Genomic DNA, 13,253 nt, shown 5'->3' on the forward strand with positions numbered 1-13,253 from the left:
ACTTCCATATGGTCGTGGTTCAACAGGATTTTGATACAATATCTGCAGGCCTGCTGTGTGTGCAGGCGATAGAGAGCTAACTGTAGGTCTGTTATTGCATTACTGATAAGATCATGTGTCTGGTTTAGAAAAGAAAATATTGTGATTGCTGGTGGTTGAGCGGATTGCTGTCCATCTCAGATGCATCTTGGAGGCCATTTACACTTGTTCTTTTCATGATGGGATAGCTGTCTGAACAGTGTGAACTTTTTGAACATCACTTTTTAAAGATTCAGCTGTCCCATATTTGTAAGTGAAAGAAGTGACTGGAGGTCATTCATTTTAATTGGAAGTTGGGGTTTGAGGTGACAGAATTTAGTTTAGTATGCAAATGACATGATGCAGTGACTAGCAATGGAAGTGCAAGATGAAACTGACTAGATCTGTCTTCTGATCCAGCTGGATACTATAGTTGAGTAGAAACATTTACTAACAAAAATAAGACTAAAACTTCGCACTTTCTGCTATTTAATCACTGTTAGTATGAACACGTCTACAATTATGAACACACCATGATTGGATATTTTAGAGCCCAAGTCAGCATTAAGGGTCAGTTCATCTTGTTCTTTCTAAAGTAGACTAAACCAGCACTGGGAACCATTGACTTATACCTTTAAGTGTGTATAATGCATCAATGTGTTTGTGTCCAATATAAGGCTGGGTACGGAAAAAGGAGCTCTTTGTTTTTGCTCCCTCAAGTACATCGAACACACAGGACTTTTGGAGACATATTAGAAGTTCTTCGTTTCTTGCACACTGCCATTCATAAGTTTGGGTCAGTAAAATATTTTTTTTTAAAGAAAGAAATAATTGTTTCTGCAAGAACACATTAAAGACAAAAGATTTGTTTAAAATGAAAGCTCTTCTTTTGAACTTTCTTTTTATCAACGAGTATGTCTCACGCTTTCCACTAAATATTAAGCAGCACAGCTGTTTTCAGCATTGATAATAATGTTTCTTGAGCACCAAATCAGCATATTAGAATAATTTCTGAAGGATCATGTGACACTGAAGACTGGAGTAATAACTGCTTAAAATGTATCTTTGCTGTTACAGGAATAAATGCAATTTTAAAACATACAGTTCTGTAAACTGTAATTGTTAAATAGTTGTAATAATATTATTGTTTTACTGAATTTTGATCAAATAAATGCAGCTTTGGTGAGCTGATACTTATTTCAAAAACTTTTTAAAAATCTTACCAGCACCAAAGTTTTGAACAGTAGTGTTTATCTTTCTGTCCTCCTTTTTCTTCTCATATAATTTTTCCATATACTGAATCTCAGTCTTTTCAATCTTAGAGCCTGTTCACACTAAAAGCTAAAAAAAGCTATCTGCTGCTTTTATTCAGTATCTAGTTCATTTTAGGTAATCATGTCATATAAAACAAGATTTTCTTTACTTTTCTGAAAGAAAAGAGTGTAGTATACTATGTAGATTTACTCGAACTTTCTCAACACAGATCTCTGGTCCTCCCAGATTTTGTTTTGAAACCAAGCAGAAAAATGGGCCATTCAGGCATCGTCACAGTAATGACGCCACAGCCATGAGCTCGTTAACATATGACTGCCCATATTTACATATCAACACCTTTTAAACGTCCAACAACTTGCCATCATTACTCATTTCACATACAAAAGGTTCGCCAGTAATAACACGTCATTTGCATATAGAAGGTATTTAAGTTGATAGTAGATTTTTAAGTTAAATTTACAGTAGCAAACAGTTCTAAAGGCCAAGAGAGTGTGGAAATGGTCATGTAGGACTAAATTATGTTTGCTGTTTGTGCAAGAAACCTTAACTAACATTATAAGTGGACTTAAGAAAAAGTGAAATATGCTCCTGTGCTCGTGTTTTTGGAGTATGTGGGGGCAGACAAGGACAGGACATCATTTGGACTCCAATGCATCTTGTGTGTGTGTGAGTGTGTTTTTGACCATAATGAGTATAGCTGATGTCACATTACTTTTTTAGTGGGGGGAATCCCGACCTAACTGAAGTATCATGACCAGAAAAAGGGTAAAACAACTGGAAGAGTCAGTTTGGCTTTAAAATCATCTCTCTACAGCACTTCTCATTCATTACTAAAAACATAGACTGGTTTGGTCTGGAAAAAAAAAAAACTCATTGTGGTGTCTGGTGCAGTTATCACTTTTTTATTGCCTTTCTTTCTCGTCTCTCATAACAAGCCTTATTGGCTTGACTATAAAAGCTTTGGAATATTGCCAAAGCAATATGAAAGTACACACATGGTACAGGTACACTGCTCCTTATCTCTGTATCTTTATCATTCATGCCAACATACACAACCTTTCTTTTTATTCTTACAGCTGCAGATATGAATATTTCTGGCTGTTTTCTTAGCCACAATTTGCACATAGATAACCACAACGATAAGTGAGTCAAAGATAAGTGAGATATCATAACCACTAGAGACCTTCTAACAAACATGCGTCGAACGTTCAAATACAACTGACTCCAAATATAACATACACACAAAGCCATACCCACATATTATAGACACATAATATTCATACTTTGTTTTTTATTAAAAAATACTTAAAAATAATATAATTTAAACTAAAAAATAAAAATAAAAACTAATATAAAAAAATATGATTACTTAATAATTATTAATAAATACTTAGAGATTATTAATACACTATTATATTATATTTTTATCATTATATATAATTTATATGTGTTTAATTAAAATAAATAGTATAGTCCATGATTTTAAGCAACCTTATGGTGTTTATTTGGTATTTCTTGGCTTTGGTACTCGAATTGAGATGGTTAACTCTCAATTCTCAATTCTTTCAATGTCTCAAACTCTCAAAAATGTTTCTAACTTGTGATGAACTTAAGCTAATTATAGAAAAGGTTTGAGAACAGAACCTAACCTTTGGTGACTCACACATGCACAAACACACCCTTGAGCTTTTATTGTCATTAGTCGGTTGACATCTCCTGTTTTGTGCGTGCCCACTGAAAATCATCGTGTTGATGGTTGTGGATCTAATTTCCCACCTCCTGCCCTCAAAAGAACCCCAGGACACTTTGCTGTGGTCTGGAAAGTTCTGATCCAGTTTCATCTGGTTTGGTTCAGACTCTCTCTTTTGCTACCTCATACCAAAGAGATGAATAAACATCTAAATTACAAGAAACCACAGGTGTGTGGGTGTTTCAGTGTCAGGAGATCTGCTCTTTCATACATTAGTTGACTTTTAATGATGCATCAGCCAATTTAAATATCAAAAGCTCTTTGTATCAGATGTCATGACTTATTTTAAAATGTATTTGATTGAAACTGATTCCTGTTGTTTGCTCAGAATTGAATGTCATAATTTACTCACCTTGATTTAGTCCCTGAATGGCTCTTGTGACATGTTTGAATATGTGGATATGTGAATGACATTTGAGAATACAAATGTCCTTAAATTTAAAAATTTCCTTAAAATATTCTTTTTCAGTATCTGTTAAAATTAATTAGAACATGTTTCTTTTGTAGGGGTAAATGAAGAATGAACGCTTTCAATATTCTTAGTTTGTGACCCCTGACACATCATTTACAATCTCAGGTCCTTTTCTTGGCTATCGTAATGGCCCATAAGTGCTTGGCAGGAGTCTGCTGAATTCAGCATTTTCTGTTCTATTATGCATATGTTTTTTTTTTTGTCTTCATACTATGTATCTCTTTCTCTCTGTCCTAATAGTTATTTCAGGGGATGTTGTCCGCTCTACACTCTGAGATAAATATTCAAAGATATCTGCTGAAAATCCAGAATGTTGGTTCACGCCGAGTCAGTACAAGCACGAATGAACGTGTGTGTTCTGCATGTGTGTGTTTAACAATACCACACAATCACCTAACATGGAAAAACATATTTATCTGAAACTAAATAACTGACTGTACTGATGTATACTGGCATGTCCATACTGCTTTTGATGTATAAATTATGTGCACACTTTGAATCTAGTTTTTGGTGTATGTAGTCAGTCTGATGTGCATGACTGATTGCAGTCTTCACAGCTGACCGGCAGCTGTCGCTTTAAATTAAATGTGCAGTGTGTGTTTCAGAAAATGTTAATATATTCATACAAATTATGCTTTGGTCACAATGAGTGATTCACGTTTCATGCATGTAGTGAAGAAAACCCTGTTGGAAATCCAGCTAAAACCAGCTTCTGATGGTTTTACAAGGTTCTGCACTCTTAGAAATAAAGGTTTTGAAAAGGGGATTTCATAGCAGATGAAAAAAAGATATAAAAAGAAACACTAAAAAGAACCTTTTGTGCAATAGAAAGTTTCCATGGATGTTAAAGGGATACTCCACCCCAAAATTAAAATTTTGTAATTAATCACTTATCCCTATGTCGTTCCAAACCCGTAAAAGCTTAGTTCGTCTTCGGAACACAATTTAAGATATTTTGGATGGAAACCGGGAGGCCTGTTACTGTCCCATAGACTCCCAAGTAAATAACAGTGTCAAGGCCCAGAAAAGAATGAAAGACATCGTCAGAATAGTCCATCTGCCATCAGTGGTTCAACCATAACGTTATGAAGCAACGAGAATACTTTTTGTAAGCGAAGAAAACAAAAAGAATGACTTTATTCAACAAATTCATTTGTCAACAGTCTCCTCTGTGTCTCTCCATATCACCTTATGCTGCGTATGCTCTTCTGTATCAACCGCGCCACAAGGTTGCACTGTATCTACGTGTATTTAGCTTTGATTTGAAAGAAAACAGCGCATCCTTTTGGCAAAAATTATTCTCGTCGCTTCATAACGTTACGGTTGAACCACTGATGGCAGATGGACTATTCTGACAATGTCTTTCATACTTTTCTGGACCTTGACAGTGTAACTTACTTGGCAGTCTATGGGACAGTAACAGGCATCCCGGTTTTCATCCAAAATATCTTAAATTGTGTTCTGAAGATGAACAAAGCTTTTATTAGTTTGGAACGATATGGGGGTAAGTGATTAATGACAAAATTTTCATTTTGGGGTTGAGTATCCCTTTAAGGTTCTTCATGAAACCATTAATGTCAATCATGAACCTTTATTTTTAAGAGTGTATTCTGTCCATTGACTGGTCTAGATGGTGATAATTTGCTTGACAAAGATGGACAACCCTGATGTTGGGCTTCTAGTTGGTGGCACAGAGGTTGACCTGGTAGATCATCTTTATCAAGCTGGTTAGTGCTGGTAGAGCACTTTGTACCAGCTACAGACTACCTACCATGTCCTAAAAACAGTCTGGCCGTCTCAAGCTGGTATGATCTGGGTTTTTTTGTTTGTTTTTTTTTCTCCATCAGAGTAGATAATAACGACTTTATCAAGCTGGTTTGTGATGGTAAACTACTTTGAACTGTTACAAACCAGCTAACATGTTTCCAAAATAGCCTGACCATCTTAAGCCTGTATGATATATTTTTCATCAGAGTAGACAAAATGGCTTTATCAAGCTAGTTTGTGCTAGTGGGCTACTTTGAACCAACCACTGTCCTAAAAAGCAGCCTCAACATTTTAAATTGGTATGATCTGTTATTCAGAGAAACTAAAGATGGTTTTGAGGAATTGCACTAATGATGTATCATCAAAAATCCTGCATGTTATCTAAACTTTTTTTTTTCCTTCTACAGAGCTCTAAGCAGAGTTTGGCGTGTCCGAGTCCAGTGTTTGTGGATCAGCTGGAGCACAGCTCACTGGTCTCTCTAGATGCTCTGGAGGTCATGTCTGAGTGCGACATGCCCTTCGCCTTCACCCGAGGCTCCCGGTCTCGAGCCAGTCTGCCCGTGGTCCGCTCTACAAACCAGACCAAGGATCGCTCACTAGGTATATACACTGATGTGCACATACTAAATTATATGGAAATACACACGTTACAAATATAGCAACCATGCAGACCTATTAGGTGGGCATGCATTATTAATTGAAATTAAATTTTTTCACCCTAATCGTGCAGCCCAACTACTAGCCACATAAAAACTATACAATACGCATGCAATATATTTTTCGTATATAATTCAAACTTGCAAAGGTTGTGGGGCATGTCAAATTTTGTGAATGAAGGGTGTCCGATTTCTGCGGAAATCTGCTGAGTTTTCTGTGGATTTTAGTGGGTCTGTGAATGAGTGATCTTGCACTGCTGCATTACTTATTTCCCATCTGCTGCTAAATTATTTAGTTGCAGAGTTAAAGCGTCTGTGGAACTGTGTGTTAACTTGAGTTTGTCTGTCTGTCTCTTGTATTTAAATTCAATGTCATAACAGCGAATTCAGCTCTGTCATTACCGCTTCATCTAATGGAATATGTACGAGGCTCCACAGCTGAAATTCATAACCTGTACTTAACAACGTTGTGGACACACACACAAAGAGATAGGACACTTTTTCCAACATACACACACACACACACACACACACACACACACACACACACACACACATATATTCACTAGAACACCCGTATTCTCCCTACATCCAGATAGAATGACAGTCCAACACACACAGACCTTGAAATGGGAGCCTTCTCTGGCTGCTTAACTCTGATTGGTTGGTTTAAACAAGGACCAGATGGAAAGACAGTTATGGGGAGAAAAAGTGTGTTCACTCAAACTATTCCCTCAAAATTCATCTGAAAAGATGTAGATATAGACAGACCTGCATAGAAAAACTAGATGTTGTTTAATCAGGAAGGGACACAAAGACGAGGAGACGTGCATCTATTGAAGAGATTCAGAGATGACCCACTTGCTGTAAGTCACCATTCCTCTAGTTCAGCGGTCTTAAGTTTCAGTCGTTGTTGAGAGATGTTGTCTTAGGTTTGTTTAAGACCTTCTTAAGAAGTATAGGTTCTGAAAGGAAAAATCCCATTTATTTTTTCTCTACAGATTTTTTTTTTTTTTTTACAAAAACTTATGAGCCTCACTTTATATTTTGTAATACACTTCAAATATGTTGTATTTTATTCAATTGCAGGTTGATGTTCAGTCAGTAGTTAAGTATTGTACTGTTTTTATTTGTTTACATCACTCACAGTGCATCATGGGATGTGCAGTTCATGAATTTGTAAAATTATGCAGTCTTGTAATTTCAGCTTTTTTTTTTTTTTTTTTTCTCAAATCAAAGCTGTTTGGTTTAGTTCATGGCTTAGATCTCTTTTTCTGATATTTTAAAACTTGTTTATCCTTTTTCTGTTAGCTAAAACTATTAAAAGTCCTTTTCCAGTATTTGAAATCTGAAAAATTTGAAAGCTGACACTAAAAAAATCTATAAATTTTAGATTAAAAACAACAAAAATGAGAGATTTTGCTTTGGCAACTAATTTAAATAAAATGTAAATTTAACCTGACTTACTAAAATGATTAAAACTGAAATAAAAAATAAACTAAAGCTAAATAGAAATAGAAATAAATCTGTGTATGTATGTATGTATGTATGTATGTATATATATATATATATATATATAAAAATTACAAAGAACATATACTGAAAATAAAAGCAAATTCAAAATAACAAAAAAAAAAAAAAAAAAAAAAAAAAAAATAAAAAAAGCAAATTCAAAATCTTTATAAATAATATATAAATAATGCTAAAATTATAAATCCTTATGGAGAACATGAACAGAAAAAATTTAAATAAATAAAAATAAAATACGCCCAAAATGTGGGAGGTTACTGACATCTTACTTCTGTCTTCTCATTGGCCAACAAGACAGTGGGATGATGTAAGAATACATTTGTAAATAGAATTAATAAATTTTTACCACAGTAAACAGTTTGAATGGAGATTATTCGTCTCATGTGGTTGTATTAAAGTTCATACAATTAGAAGCTTTTGCTTCTGAGGGTTTTCAGGTTTGGTTGAGAGTTTGTATGTGATTTTGATGAAAGCAGTCATTCAGATGGTTTGAATTATATGCTGTTGATTGTTTGATGCTTGGTAATTAGTTATTAATGTTGGTCATTAGAGTGAAATTGTAGGGTAGCGTTTCAGAGACGGTTCCAAACCAAAGTGAGTTGAATGAAAAAACAGCAATGAATGAAAAAATGTTGTTTAAAATAGTGATGGGAAACATTTGGGATCTCACAATTTGATTTGATACATAAAGTCACAATTCATTATCAATTTCGATATATAGAAAAACCATCTTTTTTTGTGATACATCGTTAAAACAACAGTTACAATATTATCATAGGTTCTGCTGCACTGCCTGCTCACAGGTTAAGAATCTTTTTTTTTTCTAAAAAATTATGTTGTTAAGTAAAATTTAGAAGCATGTGAATTTTATTCAAATCGTTGGGAGATTAATTATTTTTTTTCAATCCATAGCTCATAATAATTTTTCTCAACTTATCCATTTTATGGATCATTTTCACTGAACTGCTTTCATCTCCACGAAGAATACCTACACCTTTCACGTGGCTTATATAGCCAGAATTCTTACATTTCAAGATTAAATTTATCAAGTATTCTTAGAGGCAGCATAGTTTTTATTTATTTTTGTACTTTAAAAAGTGATGCTTTTCTTCACCAGTGTATAAACATCCAACATGCTTTCTATAACCAACATGCAGATCTGGTTTGGCTACATGCATGACTGAATGGAGCGGAAATGTAACACTTGAAGGAGTGAAAGTTGCATATATGTGGTGAGCGAGAGCTGTCATCTCGTTTCTGTGTTTGGTTTCTATTTGATTGGTTTCTGAGAAACCACTGGAAGTTTGATGGCTGGTTTTCAAGACAACAAGGTTTTTTTTTTTTTTTTACAAGTACAGCAAATGCTTACATTCTCATTTATTCAGGAGTTGATGCAATTAGGAATGTGTGAGTTTGGTGGAGTCAGTTTTTCTGACCTTTTATGTATGATCTCTATTACTTTAAGTTAATTTATCTTGAAGTATCTATCTATCTATCTATCTAGTCTGTATGTCTGTCTGTCTGTCTAATTATATATAAAATGATATTGTGCTTATTTTTTTTTTCATGGCAACCTAGAATCTGTTTTCAAACTAAACTTCACAACATTTTGTGTTCTTTACAACAAACATTTGCTCATGCACACACTGCTGTCTCACCTACCAAGCCAGCATGGAACTACACATATGCATTCCTATAGTATGACAAACATAAAACTGCCTCCATCCGTCCCAGAACATTCTACAACACCCTACTGCTCTCTCTCCCACATACTCTTCTCACCAGATTTTACACAGCCATACATGCAACTGGGCGGATCCCTCATAGAGTATCAAGGTGGAAGAGATAACTGATGTGTAGAAATGCATGATGTATCAGTGACATATCAGATATCGTCCAATATTACACATTTTATTATATTAATAACACCGTTAAACATCATTTTTAATATTTTTCATACTTTACATGATGCCTGAAGTCATTTTAAAAGATTTTAATTTTATGTGTTGTATTTTTAATTTATTAGGACAAAATGCTACAGAATTTTAGTTGCATAGTTGCAAGTAGCTGCATGTTCAAATAATGTCTTGAACTTTTCACACCCTGTTTCTACATGTTTCTCCTCTCTGTATTTTCAGGAGTGTTGTATCTGCAGTATGGAGATGACACAAAGCAGATACGCATGCCTAATGAGATAACAAGTGTGGATACAATCAGAGCTCTGTTCGTTAGTGCCTTCCCTCATCAGCTCAACATGAAGATGCTGGAGTCGCCCAGCACCGCCATCTATGTGAAAGACGAGACTAGGAACATGTACTATGAACTCACTGATGTCAGGTGAGTGTGTGTGTGTGTTTCAGCTTCAGCCTCCTTAAAGTTTCAACAGCTTGCTATCTTCCTTCCTCATTCCACATGGCCTGCTTCCTCTAGTTCTATGACATCACTTATCATAGGAAGTGACCTCCTTTGAGATCCAAGTGCACCTCTATTTCCTTTTATATTGCTTTTTCCTTGAGAACCAACTCCGTAAACTGATCTAACATGCATTAGTTTTACAGGCTGTTAAAGTGTTGAAATTGAATGGAAAGGAATATTCTGTCATCATCACTCACCTTCGTGCTGTTCTACAGCTTTCTTCTGTAGAACATAAAATGAGATATTTAGCAGAATGTTCATGCTGTTTTCTTCCAAATTAAAAGACGAAACAACAAAAGAAACCTAAATGTGTCATAAAATTAGTCCGTACCACTTGTGCATTATATTCCAAATCTTCTGAAGTCATATGATAGGTTTATGTGAGGAACACATTGAAATTTAATTTGTTATTTGCTAAAAATGCCACAACTAACAAAAATCAAAACATATTTGTAAAAAAAAGACAATAAAATATGACAGAACTTAAATACAGTGAATAAATGATGACAGACTTTTCATTTTTGGGGTGAATTATTACTGTAATATGGAACTACAGCTGTGAAAATCTTCAGTGATATTTCTTTGATACAATCTAAATGAGCCACCCTTGCTCACATACACATGAACAGAACATTATATCTAGGTTTCATCAGAACAGAATTACAGTCTCAGACTTTAAAATACCTCACAGCATTTTTTTTCTCTGACTTTAAACCAATAAACCTGACTGTCTATCATACATCAGCCACCAACCACAGCTAATGTTAACACACCACTTCAAACGTCACACTTTAAACAAACACTCCCACATATCTTTGGCTCTCATTCTCTGGTCTTTTGTTTTTCCCTCCACCCTCAGTCTCCAAAAACGTATGTATACATTGCTTTCTTTACCGTATCTCTTCATTGGTGAATAGAAAGTTCAAAAGAACATTATTTACTTAAAATATAAACCTTTTGTAACATTGTAAATGTTTTTAATGTTACTTTTTGTCACTTAATTTAATGCATCCATGCTGAGTAAAGTATTAAAAAAAACGTACCCACCCAAAACTTTTTCAGGTTACCTAGATTGAATGTGACTAAAACCTATTGGCCCTTCAGTTCATCCCACCCAAATGTACTGTTTCAGCATGAAATATGTCAATATAGGAAAGAATCATGTGACCGTCAAACAATTTCATGGTGTCTTTACATAACTGACCAATCAAAGCCAAATTTAATCATTGACTTTTTTCCCTCAGATCTGATGAGACTATAAATATTTACTCATACGCATATTGTCCTGTGTAGACAGAGGAGCAGTCCGTCTCTTTACATTACCATGGTGATGTAACTTGTACTTTGATACAACTCCTTTTTATCAAGGCTGTAAATCTGAATTACAGTCACATGACCACATATCAGACTTCATAAGAAAAATGCACACGTCACTTTACACACTTAGGTTTCACACGCAAATTATGAGCGATCCAGGTAGACAGAGACTTAAAAACATTCATAGACAAGCATGGTTACTTTATAGTCAGTTAATGTTTTAGCTCAGTGCGGTATTAGTAAATCATTCTTGGACCTACAGAGAATTATAGTTTGGACATTAATGGACATCGCAGACATACACCATGGATCTAGTCTCAGAAAGCCGTAGCTTCACACCTCCATCTCCAGTTTCTCGCGCCAACTCGCCTGTGTCTCTCAGTGAATCGTTTTATTCTCGTGATTCCTTTGACCTGTCTCGCTGTCATTCTCCGCTCTCACGTGTTGACATCTCGTCAGCCCTAGTGCACCCGGTTGTGGCAGAACTGAGGGGCCGACCTTCAATGCACCGTGCACGACCGCGTTCAGATGGAGACATTTGGTCTGTATATGTAACCGATGTAGATTTCTCCCAACACAGGAGCATCACAGATCACTCCTGCCTGAAAGTGTACCACAAAGATCCAGCGCACGCCTTCAGTCATGGAGCTCGGCCAAGCAATGGAGACGCAAGGGTGAGTGCCATCCTAGTGTGGACTTATTTGTTAAGACAGAAGCCATAATGGAGAGATCTTCTCCTGGAAAATTAGATAGCTACAAATGTAATTTGGCTGGCTTTGTTTTTGTCCTCATATTGTGAAATGTATGTAATACTTTAGACTTAGACCATGTTACAAGTTAGAACAGATATGTTTCAACAGAGCAGTAGATAAACAAGAACATGTAATAATTAATGGAGTTTGGTGCAGTTGAGAGCTCTGGTTGGCTGGTTTCTGTTAAAGATGGTTGAAAAGTCACCCAACAACTGACTTGTGAGGTTCACTAGTCTAGCTACACTACTGCTCAAAATATTTTTGTGGAAATTGTGATACATTTTTTTAGGATTCTTTGATGAATAGAAAGTTCAAAAGAAAAGGAACAACCCCCCCCCCCCCCCCCCCCCCACTGAGTGAGCCTGGTTTCTCCCAAGGTTTTCTTTTTCTCTATTTCTGTCACCGATGGGAGTTTTGGTTCCTTGCCACTGTCGCCTTTGGCTTGCTTAGTTGGGGATTAATTTCTGGCAAAATTGTCAGTATGATTAATATTTGAACTGAACTGAGCTGGACGAAGACATCACCGAATCAATGATGAACTGACTATAACTGAAAAATTTACCATTTTCAATTGCCCTCCTACATTAACGAACTAATATTTTCCTGTTTAATACTGTAAAGCTGACACTATCTGTATTGTATAAAGTGTTATATAAATAAAGGTGACTTTTGATCAATGAAATGCATCCTTGCTGAATAAAAATGTGAATAAATGTAAAAAAATAAATATTTGAACGGTAGTGTTTTGTTTTTAAAGTAATTTATTTGGTAATATTTATCATTAGGGATGTACAAATATTTGACCTATAATGACTTGTAAACTTGTAGTTTAAAAGTGTAGAAATATTTTTTTTCTATACTGTTTTTATACTGTAAATAAATGAACAAAAATCAAACATTTAAAATTTGTTTAATATTTAATATTTTTTAGATGTAATGCTATGCTTCAAGTGAATTTAGGCATCAAACATGTGCTTTAATATAATATACACTTTGATAAATGTATATTAATTTTTTATTAATTTAAAGATTTAACTGCCACAGCTGGTTGCAAAAGTAGGAGAAGCAGGATCTGTTTGCAGCAGTATTCAAATTTATTAACCGAAACTCAGGATGCATTAAACACAGAACAACCAAGTAGAACACAACAATAACAGACAACTGAACTAAACCAAACACGGGGCTTAAATACACAGGGAACTAATCAGGGTGAACAGAAACAGGTGTTAACAAATCTGAAACCATAGAAACTAACCAGTGGTGGGGAAAAAAGAAAAAAAGAAACTGGGTGAAACACAGGA

The 13,253-nt window shown here is 35.1% G+C and overlaps 1 protein-coding gene across 12 annotated transcripts in view; it reads left to right on the forward strand.

The window, feature by feature from the left end:
* The window catches only part of LOC109052306 (sickle tail protein-like), a 132,872-nt gene that overhangs the window by 93,520 nt on the left and 26,099 nt on the right, over window positions 1–13,253 (forward strand). For 7 of the 12 annotated variants that reach the window (XM_042714192.1, XM_042714188.1, XM_042714191.1 and 4 more), the window contains exons 3-6: window positions 3,756–3,842; window positions 5,690–5,882; window positions 9,607–9,805; window positions 11,781–11,874. In XM_042714192.1, the coding sequence (XP_042570126.1) occupies window positions 3,756–3,842; window positions 5,690–5,882; window positions 9,607–9,805; window positions 11,781–11,874 (573 nt within the window). The remainder of the gene's footprint in view (window positions 1–3,755; window positions 3,843–5,689; window positions 5,883–9,606; window positions 9,806–11,780; window positions 11,875–13,253) is intronic. The other 5 variants (XM_042714189.1, XM_042714197.1, XM_042714195.1 and 2 more) reach the window with 1 other exon arrangement.

This window comes from Cyprinus carpio, chromosome A24, assembly GCF_018340385.1.
Source record: "Cyprinus carpio isolate SPL01 chromosome A24, ASM1834038v1, whole genome shotgun sequence".
Taxonomy (NCBI): domain Eukaryota; kingdom Metazoa; phylum Chordata; class Actinopteri; order Cypriniformes; family Cyprinidae; genus Cyprinus; species Cyprinus carpio.